At 45.6% G+C, this 18,139-nt stretch overlaps 1 protein-coding gene across 1 annotated transcript in view; it reads left to right on the plus strand.

Annotated features, from left to right (window-relative positions):
* LOC143997687 (flap endonuclease 1-like) overlaps positions 1 to 17,670 on the plus strand; it is a 41,394-nt gene extending 23,724 nt beyond the window's left edge. The window contains exons 9-11 of the mRNA XM_077493444.1: positions 7,628 to 7,776; positions 10,854 to 11,007; positions 13,974 to 17,670. Coding sequence (XP_077349570.1) covers positions 7,628 to 7,776; positions 10,854 to 11,007; positions 13,974 to 14,009 — 339 coding nt within the window. The 3' untranslated portion in view covers positions 14,010 to 17,670. The remainder of the gene's footprint in view (positions 1 to 7,627; positions 7,777 to 10,853; positions 11,008 to 13,973) is intronic.
* Positions 17,671 to 18,139: the final 469 nt, after the last annotated feature.

Genomic DNA, 18,139 nt, shown 5'->3' on the forward strand with positions numbered 1-18,139 from the left:
ATCCCTCATCTTCCATATTTCCGGATATTCTGTACCTCCATCAAAATCCCTCATCTTCCATATTTCCAGATATACCTCCATCAAAATCCCTCATCTTCCATGTTTACAAATATCCTTCCATCAAAATCCCTCATCTTCGATGTTTTCAGATATACCTCCATCAAAATCCCTCATCTTCGATGTTTCCAGATATACCTCCATCAAAATCCCTCATCTTCCATGTTTCCAGATATACCTCCATCAAAATCCCTCATCTTCCATGTTTACAAATATCCTTCCATCAAAATCCCTCATCGTCCATGTTTACAAATATCCTTCCATCAAAATCCCTCATCTTCCATATTTCCGGATATTCTGTACCTCCATCAAAATTCCTCATCTTCCATGTTTACAGATATCCGTCCATCAAAATCCCTCATCTTTGATGTTTCCAGATATCCTTCCATCAAAATCCCTCATCTTCCATATTTCCAGATATACCTCCATCAAAATCCCTCATCTTCCATGTTTACAAATATCCTTCCATCAAAATCCCTCATCTTCCATATTTTCGGATATTCTGTACCTCCATCAAAATACCTCATCTTCCATGTTTACAGATATACCTCCATCAAAATCCCTCATCTTCCATGTTTACAAATATCCTTCCATCAAAATCCCTCATCTTCCATATTTCCGGATATTCTGTACCTCCATCAAAATCCCTCATCTTCCATATTTCCAGATATACCTCCATCAAAATCCCTCATCTTCCATGTTTACAAATATCCTTCCATCAAAATCCCTCATCTTCGATGTTTTCAGATATACCTCCATCAAAATCCCTCATCTTCGATGTTTCCAGATATACCTCCATCAAAATCCCTCATCTTCGATGTTTCCAGATATACCTCCATCAAAATCCCTCATCTTCCATGTTTCCAGATATACCTCCATCAAAATCCCTCATCTTCCATGTTTACAAATATCCTTCCATCAAAATCCCTCATCTTCCATGTTTACAAATATCCTTCCATCAAAATCCCTCATCTTCCATATTTCCGGATATTCTGTACCTCCATCAAAATTCCTCATCTTCCATGTTTACAGATATCCGTCCATCAAAATCCCTCATCTTTGATGTTTCCAGATATCCTTCCATCAAAATCCCTCATCTTCCATATTTCCAGATATACCTCCATCAAAATCCCTCATCTTCCATGTTTACAAATATCCTTCCATCAAAATCCCTCATCTTCCATATTTCTGGATATTCTGTACCTCCATCAAAATCCCTCATCTTCCATATTTCCAGATATACCTCCATCAAAATCCCTCATCTTCCATGTTTACAGATATACCTCCATCAAAATCCCTCATCTTCCATGTTTACAAATATCCTTCCATCAAAATCCCTCATCTTCCATATTTTCGGATATTCTGTACCTCCATCAAAATACCTCATCTTCCATGTTTACAGATATACCTCCATCAAAATCCCTCATCTTCCATGTTTACAAATATCCTTCCATCAAAATCCCTCATCTTCCATATTTCCGGATATTCTGTACCTCCATCAAAATCCCTCATCTTCCATATTTCCAGATATACCTCCATCAAAATCCCTCATCTTCCATGTTTACAAATATCCTTCCATCAAAATCCCTCATCTTCGATGTTTCCAGATATACCTCCATCAAAATCCCTCATCTTCGATGTTTCCAGATATACCTCCATCAAAATCCCTCATCTTCGATGTTTCCAGATATACCTCCATCAAAATCCCTCATCTTCCATGTTTACAAATATCCTTCCATCAAAATCCCTCATCTTCCATGTTTACAAATATCCTTCCATCAAAATCCCTCATCTTCCATGTTTACAAATATCCTTCCATCAAAATCCCTCATCTTCCATATTTCCGGATATTCTGTACCTCCATCAAAATTCCTCATCTTCCATGTTTACAGATATCCGTCCATCAAAATCCCTCATCTTTGATGTTTCCAGATATCCTTCCATCAAAATCCCTCATCTTCCATATTTCCAGATATACCTCCATCAAAATCCCTCATCTTCCATGTTTACAGATATACCTCCATCAAAATCCCTCATCTTCCATGTTTACAAATATCCTTCCATCAAAATCCCTCATCTTCCATATTTCCGGATATTCTGTACCTCCATCAAAATCCCTCATCTTCCATATTTCCAGATATACCTCCATCAAAATCCCTCATCTTCCATGTTTACAAATATCCTTCCATCAAAATCCCTCATCTTCGATGTTTCCAGATATACCTCCATCAAAATCCCTCATCTTCGATGTTTCCAGATATACCTCCATCAAAATCCCTCATCTTCGATGTTTCCAGATATACCTCCATCAAAATCCCTCATCTTCCATGTTTACAAATATCCTTCCATCAAAATCCCTCATCTTCCATGTTTACAAATATCCTTCCATCAAAATCCCTCATCTTCCATGTTTACAAATATCCTTCCATCAAAATCCCTCATCTTCCATATTTCCGGATATTCTGTACCTCCATCAAAATTCCTCATCTTCCATGTTTACAGATATCCGTCCATCAAAATCCCTCATCTTTGATGTTTCCAGATATCCTTCCATCAAAATCCCTCATCTTCCATATTTCCAGATATACCTCCATCAAAATCCCTCATCTTCCATGTTTACAGATATACCTCCATCAAAATCCCTCATCTTCCATGTTTACAAATATCCTTCCATCAAAATCCCTCATCTTCCATATTTTCGGATATTCTGTACCTCCATCAAAATTCCTCATCTTCCATGTTTACAGATATCCATCCATCAAAATCCCTCATCTTTGATGTTTACAGATATCCGTCCATCAAAATCCCTCATCTTCCATATTTCCAGATATACCTCCATCAAAATCCCTCATCTTCCATGTTTACAGATATACCTCCATCAAAATCCCTCATCTTCCATGTTTACAAATATCCTTCCATCAAAATCCCTCATCTTCCATATTTTCGGATATTCTGTACCTCCATCAAAATTCCTCATCTTCCATGTTTACAGATATCCATCCATCAAAATCCCTCATCTTTGATGTTTACAGATATCCGTCCATCAAAATCCCTTATCTTTGATGTTTACAGATATCCTTCCATCAAAATCCCTCATCTTCCATGTTTACAGATATACCTCCATCAAAATTCCTCATCTTCCATTTTATACAGATATACAGTTGTGTGAAAAAGTATTTGCCCCCTTTCTGATTATTTTTTTTCCCATATTTGTCACACTTAAATGACTCAGATCATCAAAAAATTGTATTATTTTACAAAGATAACTTGAGTAAATACAAAATAGTTTTTAAATGATGGTTTCATTTATTTAGACAAAAAAGCTGTCCAAACCTGCCTGGCTTTACAGTGCCTTGAAAAAGTATTCACCCCCCCCCCCCCCCCTTGGCATTTTTCGTGTTTTGTTGCCTCACAACCTGGAATTACCATGGATTGTTTGAGGATTTGCATAATTTAGGGTCCTTTCACACGGGGAGGATCAGTTCTGATCCGCCCCGTGGATGTCCGTTTGCTCAGCGGGGATCACTCCGCCGATCCCCGCTGAGCAGGGAGATGACAGCTCCGTCTCTGCACACTGCGCAGGGACGGACCTGTCACAGCGCCGCTCTCCCCTATGGGAGATCGGATGACGACGGACCGCAGTGCCCGTCGTCATCCGATCCGATCCGCAGACGGATGGAAAAATAGCTTTTTCCTCCGTTACACTTTTTCGGATCGGAGCGGGTCGGATGTCAGCGGACATGTCACCGCTGACATCCGACGCTCCATAGACCTCTATGGAGCACCCGTTCAGGTCCGCCTGAAAAACTGACAGGCGGGCCTGAACGGGACATCAGTGTGAAAGAGGCCTTAAAGGGATTGTAAAGTGATTTTTTTTTTTTTTTTTTAAATAACAAACATGTTATACTTACCTTCACTGTGCAGCTCGTTTTGCACAGAGTGGCCCCGAACCTGCTCTTCTGGGGTCCCTCGGCGGCTGTCTCTGCTTCCTCCCGCAGGTGCTTCTCACGTTCATGCGAGCTCCCTCACATGGTGAGAAGCATCTGCGGGCGCGCTCCCGTGATACAGCCGGCGACTATAGCCACTCGCTGTATCACACGGCCCCGCCCCCCAGCACTCCGTGTCAGTGGATGTGATTGACAGCAGTGCGAGCCAATGGTTGCGCTGCTTTCCATCCATCCACTCCAGCCAATCAGCGGCCAGGCTGAACGGTGGAAAGGACGTCGGGGGACGAGCGCGGGACTTTCGAGGGGTGAGGTAAGTAAAACGGGGGGCTGGGGGCGCCAGGACTGTCAGATGTTTTTTCACCTTAATGCATAGAATGTATTAAGGTGAAAAAACATTTACCTTTACAACCCCTTGAATTTACAGAACATGCCCACAACTTTGAAGCTGTTTTTTTTTTATTGTGAAGCAAACAAAAAATAGGACAAAATAACAGAAAATGTCAATGTGCATAACTATTCACCCCCCTAAAGTCAATACTTTGTAGAGCCATCTTTTGCGGCTATCACAGCTCCAAGTCGCTTTGGATAAGTCTCTATGAGCTTGCCACTGGGATTTTTGCCCATTCCTCCTTGCAAAAACTGCTCCAGCTCCTTCAAGTTGGATAGTTTGCTCTTGTGAACAGCAATCTTTAAAGCGGAGGTCTACCCTAAAGTGGGCCTTCCGCTCATCGGAACCCTCCCCCCCTCCGGCGCCACAATTGGCACCTTTCAGGGGGGAGGGGGGTGCAGGTACCTGTACAGTACAGGTATCTGCACCCACTTCCGGGATAGCTCTCTGCGGAAAGGGGCGTAGATTACGCCCCTTTCCGAAAGTCCCCCGCTGCCTGCTGGGAAACAAACAGATCCCAGAGGCAGCGGGGACCGTCCTTATTGTGCAGCGCGACTCGCGCATGCGCAGTAGGGAACCGGGAAATGAAGCCAAAAGGCTCCACTTCCTGATTCCCATACCCAAGATGGTGGCGGCAGCACCCGAGAGACGATCGAGAGATCGGCTTCGGGTGCCGACATCGCGGGCGCGCTGGACAGGTAAGTGTCACTATTTTAAAAGTCAGCAGCTGCAGTATTCGTAGCTGCTGGCTTTTAAAAAAAAAAAAAAACGCGGAGTCCCGGCGGACTCCCACTTTAAGTCTGACCACAGATTTTCTATTGGATTGAGGTCTGGGCTTTGACTAGCCCATTCCAACACATTTACATGTTTCCCCTTAACCACTTGCCGACCAGCCGCCGCAGTTGTACTGCTGCAGAATGGCACAGTGACTAGGGGTGCGGCTGACACACGGAGAACCAGGATCTGTGTGTGTAAACACACAGTTTTCGGTTCTCTGAGGGGAGAAAAGACAGATCGCCTGTTCATACAAAGTATGAACAGCGATCTGTCATCTCCCCTACACAGTCCCCTCCCCCCTTCAGTTAGAACACACACTAGGGAACACAATTAACCCCTTGATCGCCCCCTAGTGTTAACCCCTTCCCTGCAAGTGACATTTTTACAGTAATTAATGCATTTTTATAGCACTGATCGCTGTATAAATGCCAATGGTCCCAAAAATGTGTCAAAATTGTCCGATGTGTGCGCCATAACGTCGGAGTTGCAATAAAAAATCGCAGATCGCCGCCATTACTAGTAAAAAAGAATAATGATAATAAAAATGCCATAAATCTATCCCCTATTTTGTAGACGCTATAACCTTTGCACAAACCAATCAATATACGCTTATTGCGATTTGTATTATCAAAAATATGTAGAATACGTATCAGCCTAAACTGAGGAAAAAAATAGCTTTTTTAAAAAAAAATGGGGATATTTATTAAGCAAAAAGTAAAAAATATTGCTTTTTTTTCTAAATTGTCGCTCTTTTTTTGTTTATAGCACAAAAAATAAAAACCACAGAGGTGATCTCATGCTCTTAATTAGGTGTTGCAGCCTCTGGGGCTTTTCAAAAAGGTGTGTACATGTAATGACAGCTCATGTGACACTTAGATTGCACACAGGGGGACATCTCACTAATTAGGTGACTTCTGAAGGTAATTGGTTGCATCAGAGCTTTTTATGGGCTTCATAACAATGGGGGTGAATACATACGCACATTCCAATTATCAGTTTTTTATTTCTGAAAAATAGTTTTATGTATATGTAGCGCCGGCTCCTGACGAGCATGTGCTATAGGTTTTTGCAAATTAATATGCCTAAAACCACAGTTGGGTTTTAGGGCTAAATTATGGTTTCAGTGCCAGTCTAGCTGGATTGGTCCTCCTTGACCGCAGGTGTCGCTGTCACTGCTGTCAAGTGTGAGAATGCAGTTTAGCTGGGCATATTGAGTGCCATCCCTTTCTCTGAAGCAGCCCAGTGGGAGTGTCATCCTGCTGTGCATTCTGAGAGGTGGTATTTAAGGTACTGACATCACGTGCTTCTGGGTTCCAGTCCAGAAGATCTTTCTGTCTGTTTGGTCCTGGTCCTCCTGACCAGCCCCCATGGCCCTCCTGGCCTGGGGTGCGGATACATGCAATTCCGAATCTCGGGGCTGGATGGTCCGAGGCAAAGTAACTGCGGGGACAGGCCTGAGTGGATATCGAGGCCTGAGGATTCAAAGGTTGTCCGGTGCCGTCTCATCGAAGGAGAGGCCCAGCAACTGGAGAAGCATCCAGGGGAGGACTCTTCAGGAGGAGGCCATTCACAAGGCTGGCTTCTCTGAAGGAGCCTGGAGGCTCAGTTGAAGGACACTAAATGGATCTACACTCATACGGTATCGCCGGACCGGCTGCGAGATACTGGTACCATATGATAGCTCTTTAAATTTACCTACGTCCCTCAGTTCTACATCCAAGTCTGTGGCAGAGGCTTTTCTCAAGTGTTCTACATCCAATTCTGTGGCAGAGACTTTGTTTTCCTTAACACCCTACCGGCTACTAGGCCTAGTGAGAGGAGGTCTATCCCGTGGTTGTGAGAATCCAGTTGTGAAACGGTAATTCTCTGGATTTCTATTGTGAGAGACTTCCTATCCTTGCAGTCCCAAAAGTACCTGAACTTTCTTCCTAACCCTTTACCCTCCATTAAGAGACTGTGTTATCTTCTAAATAAATATCCCAAAAAGAGGATCCAGTGTCAGTTTCTGCAGTTCTTTGGGCCATCTACCACGGAAACCCCTAGACAGAGACAAGGTCAAGAAGGTAACGGTAAGCCCAATAAAAGAAGCAGCTCCTTCGGGGGTCAGTGCTACATATATATTTTTTCAAATTTTACTTCACCAACTTAGGCTATTGTGTTCTGATCCATCACATATAATTCAGATTAAAAAAACATTGAACTAAAGGCTGTAATCTAATAAAATAGGTAAAAAGCCAAGGGGAGTGAATACTTTTGCAAGGCACTGTATATCTGCTCTGTCATCCCCCATCTTCCATATTTCCATATAAATCTCTTTCATCATCCTTCATCTTTCACATTTCCAGATATCACGTCCATAATCTATTATCTCCTGTATTTCCTTATCCTCAATGTCCACCACTCTTCAGATCCCTTGTCTGGAGTTGCTTTGTACTCACTCCTTCTCTCCTTTATACAGGATCGTATTCCCCCAGATTTCCATTACCGAGAGGCTCGTAAACTGTTCCTGAAGCCGAATGTAGTGGATGTCACCTCTCTCAATCTAGAATGGAAGAAGGTGGATGAAGACAAAGTCCTCCAGTTCCTGTCAGGGGAGAAGCATTTGAAGTATGTGTGATTAGAAGGACAGAAGAACTGATTCCAGGAGGGAGGACAGACTTTTCATAGACTTATGCCCTGTACATACGATCGGAAATTCCACCAGCAAAAGTCCGATGTGAGCTTTTGGTCAGAAATTCAGACCGTGTGTATGCTCCATCTGACTTTTGCTGGCGGAATTCCCGTCAGCAAAAGATTGAGAGCAGGTTCTCTATTTTTCGGTCGGAAAAAGTTTAGATCGGAAATTTCCGATTGTAGCAATTCCGACCTGCAAAATTCATGCTCGGAAACAATTCAACGCATGCTCAGAAGCATTGAACTTTGTTTTCTTGGCTCGTCGTAGTGGTGTCCGTCCCCACGTTCTTGACGGTCGACCGTGTGTATGCAAGCCAAGCTTGAGCGGAATTCCGTCGGAAAAACCATCCAAGTTTTTTCTGATGGAAAATCTGCTCGTGTGTACGGGGCATTACTAATTTCAAAGGGACAGAAATGACCTTTGGGGTGGTGGTGGTTTGCAGTCAACCTGCTGACTAGCTTTGACTCTTAGGCCGCGTACACACGGGCGGATTGTCTGCCCAACTAAGTTCGTCAGACAATCCGACAGACAGTCCGTTCAACTTTTGAATGAACGGACTTGACCACACACGATGAACAGACAGTCCGCTGAAAGCTTGCGCGATGACGTGTACAGCACGTACGACGGGACTAGAAATACGACGTCCAATACACTGCAATGCAACCTTCCGCCGTGTAAATCCTTTCTGAGCATGCGCCATACTTAGTCCCTCCAACTTGCCTACACACGAGCGGACTGTCCGCTGAAACCAAGTTTGGACGGACAAAACCAAGTTTGGACGGACAAAATTACGGAAATTCCGAAAGACTTAGTCCGTCAGACTGTCCGCTGAAAAAGTCAGCTGAAGCCCACACACGAGCGGATTGTCCGCTGAAACACGGTTCAGCGGACTAAGTTGGGCAGACAATCCGCCCGTGTGTACGCGGCCTTACTGTGATAGCACCACAATGAAAAAAGATCCGTTACATGAGCCACAAAACTGCTAGCTCCTTGTAGTTTACTTTGAGAGCATTATTATTTATTGTAAAAACATACACAAGAGAAATGCCTAGTGCATTATCACCAGATCAGAGCCCTGCGGAAGGGGTCTGTCCCCCGAAATTGGGAACGTTTTCTTTACTGTGTGGCATCAGATGAGATACCTGTCTCACCTGCTGGAGTTGTTCACTTGATAAGCTTGATTCTATCCCAATTTAGTGAACAGAACACTGTTGTGTGTTTTTAATAATTGGCTTTGGTGATAATGCACTAGGCGTTTGCACCCTCTTGTGTATGTTTTTACAGTATTGTCACGTACCTAGTAGATGAACCCGAACTGCAGAGGAAGGCCTCTCTTACCTCCGACTTAAGGCTCCTGGTAGAGTAAACAGGAGGCACAGGAGTGTAGAGTAGCATGAGTGCCTGGCAGGATCAACAGCAAGAGGACAGTCCGGAATTCCAGGTGGCACTGTGCAATGAGGTCAGTAGACTGGAGCTGGAAAAGACTGGAGCAGCAGACAGGTGCAGCAGGCTGGAGACTGGAGCAGCAGACAGGTGCAGCAGGCTGGAGACTGGAGCAGCAGACAGGTGCAGCAGGCTGGAGACTGGAGCAGCAGACAGGTGCAGCAGGCTGGAGACTGAAGCAGCAGACAGGTGCAGCAGGCTGTGGACTGGAGCAGCAGACAGGTGCAGCAGGCTGGACACTGGAGCAGCACACAGGTGCAGCAGGCTGGAGACTGGAGCAGCAGACAGGTGCAGCAGGCTGGGGACTGGAGCAGCAGACAGGTGCAGCAGGCTGGGGACTGGAGCAGCAGACAGGTGCAGCAGGCTGGGGACTGGAGCAGCAGACAGGTGCAGCAGGCTGGGGACTGGAGCAGCAGACAGGTACAGCAGGCTGGGGACTGGAGCAGCAGACAGGTGCAGCAGGCTGGGGACTGGAGCAGCAGACAGGTGCAGCAGGCTGGAGACTGGAGAAGCAGACTGTGGGTAGATTCCCACTGGACTGGGACTCAGACAAGCCGGGCCATACACAGACAGGAGTACTGGAACAAGGCAGAGGCAGAAGCAGGGTCACTGGAACAAGCCGAGTCGGTATCAGGTGGGCAGCAGAAGGATCAGAGGAGCAGGCATGAGCAACATCAAGACAGGCCAGGGTCAGATGCAGGCAGGCAGCGGGGATAGTCAGAGGCAAGCCGGGTAATACACAGGAAAAGGTTCAGATAGCAAGGTATACACGGAACGCTGTAGATCAGACAGCAATGTTTCTGTGTGTCAGCCTGGTTTAATTAGCCCGCCTGGCGTCAGGGGCTGCGTTTGCGAATGCGCATTGGCACCCGCGATCGCGCACCAGCAAGTCTGGATCTCCTGTTACTGGCAGGATCTTCCTGACATTGCCCCCCCCCCCCCCTCAAGGAGATGAGCAGCCTCTGGATACCCAACCGGGCCAATGCTCACGCATGCGCATTGGCACCCGCGATCGCGCACCAGCAAGTCCGAATCTCCTTTTACTAGCAGGATCTTCCTGACAAGTATCCTGAAGATCTGAGGAGGGCTGCATTGTTGAAACCATCACCTGCCATAGTCCTCTTGGGAAGTTCTTTGAAATGAGAATAATGCTGTGGTGTTTGCTGGTAGTATTGTATCTCTGTAGAATAATACTGTGCTGTTCCTGTTAGTAATGTATCTCTGTATAATAATACTGTGCTGTTCCCAGTAGTAGCAGTAGTGCATCTCTGTAGAATAATACTGTGCTGTTCCTGGTAGTATTGCATCTCTTTAGAATAATGCTGTGGTGTTTCCTGTAGCATTGTATCTCTGTAGAAGATTACTGTGGTGTTCCTGGTAGTATTGTATTTCTGTAGAAGATTACTGTGGTGTTCCTGGTAGTATTGTATCTCTGTAGAATTGATACTGTGCTGTTCCTGGTAATATTGTATCTCTATAGAGTAATACTGTGCTGGTCCTGGCAGTGTCAGTGCAATCCTAATATAGTGCTGGACTGGATATCATAGTATTGTGTTCTTCCATCCAGCAGGGAGAAGGTGCGGCGAGCACTACAGAAACTCCATCCGGCTGAAACTCCGAGAAAGCGCAAAGCCAAATCCAAAGCCAGTGGTCCATCTGCAGAGAAGCAAAAGAGGATCAGTGATTTTTACCCAGCAAAGAAATCAGCAAATCAAGAAAAGGTGAGCAAAGTACAACTCACCTTCACCTCACCTGGGCACTTACCTGTCACTGGGAGCAGAGTTAGGGGAGTGAGGTACGGCTCACACATACCTCACCTGGGCACTTACCTGTCATTGGGAGCAGAGTTATGGGAGTGCGAGGTACGGCTCACCCTTACCTCACCTGGGCACTTACCTGTCACTGGGAGCACAGTTAGGGGAGTGCGAGGTACGGCTCACACTTACCTTTTCTGGGCTCTTACCTGTCACTGGGAGCAGAGTTAGGAGAGAGTGAGGTACGGCTCACACTTACCTCACCTGGGCACTTACCTGTCATTGGGAGCAGAGTTACGGGAGTGCGAGGTAAGGCTCACACTTACCTCACCTGGGCACTTACCCGTCATTGGGAGCACAGTTATGGGAGTGCGAGGTACGGCTCACACTTACCTTTTCTGGGCTCTTACCTGTCACTGGGAGCAGAGTTAGGAGAGAGTGAGGTACGGCTCACACTTACCTCACCTGGGCACTTACCTGTCATTGGGAGCAGTTACGGGAGTGCGAGGTAAGGCTCACACTTACCTCACCTGGGCACTTACCTGTCATTGGGAGCAGAGTTACGGGAGTGCGAGGTACGGGTTACACTTACCTCACCTGGGCACTTACCCATCATTGGGAGTAGAGTTATGGGAGTGCGAGGTACGGGTCACACTTACCTCACCTGGGCACTTACCTGTCACTGGGAGCTGAGTTAGGGGAGAGCGAGGTACGGCTCACCTTCATCTTGTGAGAAACCATAAACCAGGCAGAGACAGAAAATGCAATTAAAATCATACGTTTTACTGAAATACCAGAAATAACAGACCAGGAACATAGCCAAAAACAGAAGCCAGAGTTTGGATGCCAGAGCGGATAATCAGATGAGCTGGGGTCAGGAAACCAGAAGTCAGTGTAATCAGGAGCAAATAAATCAGGAACAGGTATCGGAAGAGAAGTCAGCCAGGCCAAGCCATACACAGGAACACAGACAGAAACGCACTGGAGAACATAGACCACACAAGGGCAAGGAAGAAATGAGCCAAAAGGGGCTGGCTGTAGGCTGGATTAATGGGGCAGGTTAATGGTGACCAGGTTAGTCACTATGGGAACAAGTGGCCTGGTAATTAACCGACAGCTGAGCTATTTGAGCACTGAAAGAAAAGAGCTGCTCATAAAGTAACAGGAGCTCAGCCTTGACACATCTCACCTTTTGTACTAACCTGTCAATGGGAGCATGGCTAGGAGAGAGCGAAGTAAAGCTCACATGCAACTCATCTGAACATTGGTGTCATTGATATGCCATCCAATCTGCTGTTAGCAGTCATCCACAAATATTGGTTTGTTTTGTTTGGGGGTTCAGGTGTAAACATTCTCTTGCAGTCTGTAGATGGTCATAAAAGGGGCAACTTATCAGCAGAGGTTGGTTGTTCCAAGCTTGGTCTGATCATTGTCAGTGTATATGAAGTCTCCCTAGTGCCATCTGCTATGATGATGTTTGAGTGAGGTGGAAAATGCCATCCTTTGACCATATGTGGGCTGTGTATGCGGTTATTGTACATCCTTCAGACAACCCTCCACCTCACCAAGCATATTCAGTGACCACATTGTACAGATTTCATCTTTATAGAAGTATGGCCAAACTTGTAAAAGGCAGGAGCCCCTGAGACAAGGCAGAGTTAAGTTGGGAGGATAGAGGTCTGAAGGTGTCACCAAAGGAGATCTCCGTGGTGCGTTCGGGCCAGCTGATCATACACTATATTGTCAAAAGTATTGGGACACCTGCCTTTACACGCACATAAACTTTAATGGCATCCCAGTCTTAGACCATTGTACGGTTCAATATTGAGTTGGCCCAAACTCGCTCATCCATGTCTTTATGGACCTTGCTTTGTGCACTGGTCTGAATCGTTTGGTGGAGGGGGGATTATACTATGGGCATGTTTTTCAGGGGTTGGGCTTGGCCCCTTAGTTCAAGTGAAGGGAACTCTTAAGGCGTCAGAATTCCAAGACATTTTGGACAATTTGATGCTCCCAACTTTGTGGGAATCGTTTGGGGATGGCCCCTTTCTGTTCCAACATGACTGCGCACCAGTGCACAAAGTAAGGTCCATAAAGACATGGATGAGTGAGCTTGGGGTGGAGGAACTTGTCTGGCCTGTACCTCAACCCAACAGAACACCTTTGGGATGAATTAGAGCGGAGACTGTGAGCCAGGCCTTCTTGTCCATCTTCAGTGCCTGACCTCACAAATGCTCTTCTGGAAGAATGGTCAAACATTCCCATAGACACACTCCTAAACCTTGTGGACGGCCTTCCCAGAAGAGTTGAAGCTGTTATAGCTGCAAAGGCTGGGCCAACTCAATATTGAACCCTACGGACTAAGACTGGGATGCCATTAAAGTTCATGTGCGTGTAAAGGGAGGAGTGTAGTGGTGTGTGGAGGATTAACTCATCATGTGACAGAAAGCTCTTGAATTGGGAAAAAGGGAACATGATGTGTTGAGGGTTCAGGATACAGATATGGACCTGGAGCCATTTCGCGTGCCTATATTGACCTATCAGAATGCAGTTTACGTAAAGTTGTTCTTAAGACAAAACGTTTTACCTTATTGCATTCTATGCATTAAGGAAAAAAACGTTCTGAACGCAGCGGCTTCCATAGGTCCCCCTTCCTGATCTCGATCCAGCACTGTGCACGAGAGCAGAGGCTCTCTCAACTTTCTCCCTCCTCATTTGCTCAGACACAGCCGCAGGAGCCAATGGCCATCACAGTCAACGAGGAGGGAATAGTGGGTGGGGCATGGGCGTGTGCATGCACGTGGCTTGCTATGGTGGCACTTGTGATTGACTATGAGGAAGAATATTTTCCACCAATCCTCTGCCCGGCATTAATCCTCAGGGGGTACAGAGAGTGAGAGATGGAAACTCATGTCTTATTTCTTGTTTGACAGTCTTCTACGGAGAGCTCTCCGACTTCCAGCAGATGATCCCTGAAGTCTGAACATAGCCGAGTTCTGAGATCGAGCGCCATCAGATGGGAGACTGAACAATTCTGGACTCCAATGACATTTTATTTTATCATGTTACAGTAATCGGTTTGTGGCCAAGACGGCAATGGCGGGAATGTTATCATGTAACCTTGGGGTGTATATACTATGTTCTACAAATGGTGTGGAGGGATGTTCTCATCATTGTCTTCTGTTTTTGTTGGGTGACACACCATGAATAGGATAATATATGTCCTGCCTACAGTGAGAAAGGCGCTTTCTTGTCCTCCGAGAGACACAGCAGTTCTTCAACTGTCGGGTTATACTGCTGCCTACAGGAGACTCGGACACTGGAATACAAAGGACTATCTGCCAGCCCAGGATAATCCCTCTCCCTAGAAGTATGCCTCAGTTTTTTTGCTAGTGTCTTACAAGGATGGATGCCTTTTTTTTAAGTGGTTTTAAAGGCTTAAGGTCTTTATTTATCTTAATGAATTCTTTGCATTAAAGTAGAACTATAGGTAAAACTTTTTTTTTTCATTTTGGATAGAGCAAGGGAGGGTTAAGTGCCCATCAGTGCCGCCTATCAGTGAAGTGCTGCCCATCAGTGCCGTTTATCAGTGGCCATCAGTAAGAATTTTTTATTTTTTTGCCATCTGAGACATTGTGGAGATTTCCCTTCACTTCCTGTCCTTATAAGCAAACAGGAAGTGAGAGGCGATCCATACAAATTAAGAGAATTCCTTGAACCCCCAGTGAAGTGCTGTCCATCAGTGCCACCTATCAGTGAAGTGCTGCCCATCAGTGGCGCCTATCAGTGAAGTGCTGCCCATCAGTGTCGCCTATCAGTGAAGTACTGCCCATCAGTGCCTCTTATCAGTGGCCATCAGTAATTTTTATTTTTTTGCCATCTGAGGCATTGTGGAGATTTCCCTTCACTTCCTGTCCTTATAAGCAAATAGGAAGTGAGAGGAAATCCATACAAATTAAGAGAATTCCTTGAACCCCCAGTGAAGTGCTGCCCATCAGTGCCGCCTATCAGTGAAGTGCTTCCCATCAGTGCTGCCTATCAGTGAAGTGCTTCCCATCAGTGCTGCCTATCAGTATAGTGCTTCCCATCAGTGCCGCCTATCAGTGAAGTGCTGCCCATCAGTGCCGCCTATCAGTGAAGTGCTGCCCATCAGTGCCACCTATCAGTGAAGTGCTGCCCATCACTGCCGCCTATCAGTGAAGTGCTGCCCATCACTGCCGCCTATCAGTGAAGTGCTGCCCATCACTGCCGCCTATCAGTGAAGTGCTGCCTATCAGTGCCACTTATTAGTGGCCATCAGTAAGATTTTTTATTTTTTTTGCCATCTGAGGCATTGCAGAGATTTCCCTTCACTTCCTGTCCTCATAGCCCAACAGGAAGTGAGAGGAGATCCATACAAATTAATAGAATTCCTTGACCCCCCCCCCCCCCCCCAGGTCACCAGAACTACTGTGGCTATTGGAAATTTCCCCTCTATTACTTTTCTGGGGGCTCAATCCAGAATTAGTGATTTTCTTTTACTTTCACTTTTAATGATAAACTGGATAAATAAAGAGGGTGAATCTCTTTGAGGGACACAGAGAGCAATAAAAAATTAAAAGCCGTACTAATCACTCTCCACTCTATCCAAAACAAAAAAAAAAAGAAGATTTGGAAGAAACGATATTGGAAATTTTAAGATGCTACATTCAAATTTGCATAAACTTAATAAAAAAAAAAATCGTCATTTATTGAATTTTTTTAAAAACATATCCATATAAAACCATATATAGTCTTAGATATGTATCTTGTTATCTGTAATTCCATAACAGTATTACAATTCCCAACATGTTTCGCCCTTCGGGCTTCTTCGGGGGATGTATTGCCCGCTAGTAGTCATGGCACCGGAGTCACATGGGTGGTGTTTAACAAACAGATGTCTACAGCTCTGTATAATCTGGTTTCATGTGAAGACTGAGCGCCCCTTGTGATTTTCTTTGGTATCACATATTCTATTGATTACAGTCCGTTTTTTTTAAGCCTCCTGTGGTCACACACAGCCTGTAATTTGACATCACTGGGAAGGTTACCGAGTATTTACCATTGGGTATTCAAAAAATATATGATATATTATAGGAGTTATGATCATTAGCATGTAATACGTCCCCTAAATAAGCCCAAAGTGTGAAACATGTTGGTAATTGTAACTGTGATGCCGCTATTGAATTAAAGTGGTTGTATACTCAATTTTTTTACTTTTACCTACAGGAAAGCCTATAATAAGGCTTACCTGTAGGTAAAAAAAATATCTCCTAAACCTGTACGGTTTAGGAGATATTCCCCTCGGTATGCGCCGCTGACTGCAGCGGCGCATGCGCACAAGGGGATTCTCGGCCTGAAAATCCGGCAGTGGCCGGCCGGCCGGAATGAAATCTACCGCGCGCATGCGCGGGAGTGATGATATCGCGGCTCCGGCCACTCACAGCGCCGGAGCCGCGATACCCGGAAGAAACGCAGAGGGAGCATGTCAGCTCCCTCGGCGTGGATCGGGCCAGATGTCGGGGCCTTGTTCTAAGGGAGCTAGTATGCGGTGCATACTAGCTCATTATGCCTTTTGCTTTGCAGGTGTTAAATAAAAACTACCGCTTTAAGGATAACAAGACCATATATAGCTCTTGCTTTTGCCAATCAAATCTTGTGAGGAGGCAAGGGGGCAGGGCTGAGCTGAGCTGTGTGTGTCAATAGGCATACACTGCCCAGCTCGAGATTGAGCCTGCAACAAGTGCCCCCTCATAAGGGAGGAGAAGCCCACTCATAAGGGAGGAGGAGCCCACTCATAAGGGAGGAGAAGCCCACTCATAAGGGAGGAGGAGCCCACTAATAAGGGAGGAGGAGCCCACTCATAAGGGAGCAGGAGCCCACTCATAAGGGAGGAGAAGACCACTTATAAGGGAGGAGGAGCCCCCTCATAAGGGAGGAGGAGCACACTCATAAGGTAGGAGGAGCCCACTCATAAGGGAGGAGGAGCCCACTCATAAGGGAGGAGCCCACTAATAAGGGAGGAGGGGCCTACTCATAAGGGAGGAGGAGCACATTCATAAGGTAGGAGGAGCCCACTCATAAGGGAGCATGAGCTCACTTATAAGGGAGCAGGAGCCCACTCATAAGGTAGGAGGAGCCCACTCATAAGGTAGGAGGAGCCCACTCATAAGGGAGGAGAAGCCCACTCATAAGAGGGGTCCCTCCCAGAAGAGGAGGTTCAAGACTGCTGTGTGGAAAACACAGATTGCACAGGGCTAAGTATCACATCTTTATTATATTGAGAAACAAATAAACCTTTAAAATCACTTTAAGGCGTCTTGCACACGATACTTCTGTTTGAGCATCTACTTTTTTTTTTTTTTATGTATTTGCGTGTAATTTCGCGCATATGCGTTCTCACATTTTCGCAAACTTATTCTCACGTTCTTCTTCAGCAGATTGTAAATCATGGCTATTAGCACACACTTGTGCGCAATCGCGCGTATTTGCGCATATATAGGAGTAATTTACTGACCAAAAAATGCAGAATTTTTTTTTTTATGAAGAATACACAGGTCTTGTTTACGCTCCCGTGTGGACAGACACATTACAATTCATGGGCTGTATTTTAGCTCAGTAAAAAAAAAGCAAAAAAAAAAAAAGCTGTACTGAGCTTTCTCAAGCTGCAGCGTGCACGAGGCCTAAGCTCTGCTGTATAAAAGACTAACTTATTTTTACTACCGCCATTTTTTTATTTTAATTTTTTTCTCTTCCGCCCTAAAGTTTCACTGCTCTGCTCCCATGCTGCCATCTTGGAAAGAAAACCTATGCATGCGCAGACATGCCAACGGGGTGTCTGCCAGGTCAGTGGGCGGATCTCCGGCATGGGCAGAGACTCTGCGGTTCTGCCCATGTGCAAGATCTTGCACGGAACCTCCAGACATTCCAGGAGGCAGCGGGGTGGATGGACCACGTCATCCCCTCCCAGGCAAGGATTCAGGAAGTGGATCAATGCAAGTATAGAAAAAGGGGAATAACATTTTTAAAGATATATATTTTTTTCAATTGTGTTAGCCCTTGTACACACGGGTCGGACATT

This window comes from Lithobates pipiens, unplaced genomic scaffold (genome assembly GCF_037356315.1).
Source record: "Lithobates pipiens isolate NorthernLeopardFrog02 unplaced genomic scaffold, aLitPip1_a1.2 Scaffold_19, whole genome shotgun sequence".
In the NCBI taxonomy this organism is placed as follows: domain Eukaryota; kingdom Metazoa; phylum Chordata; class Amphibia; order Anura; family Ranidae; genus Lithobates; species Lithobates pipiens.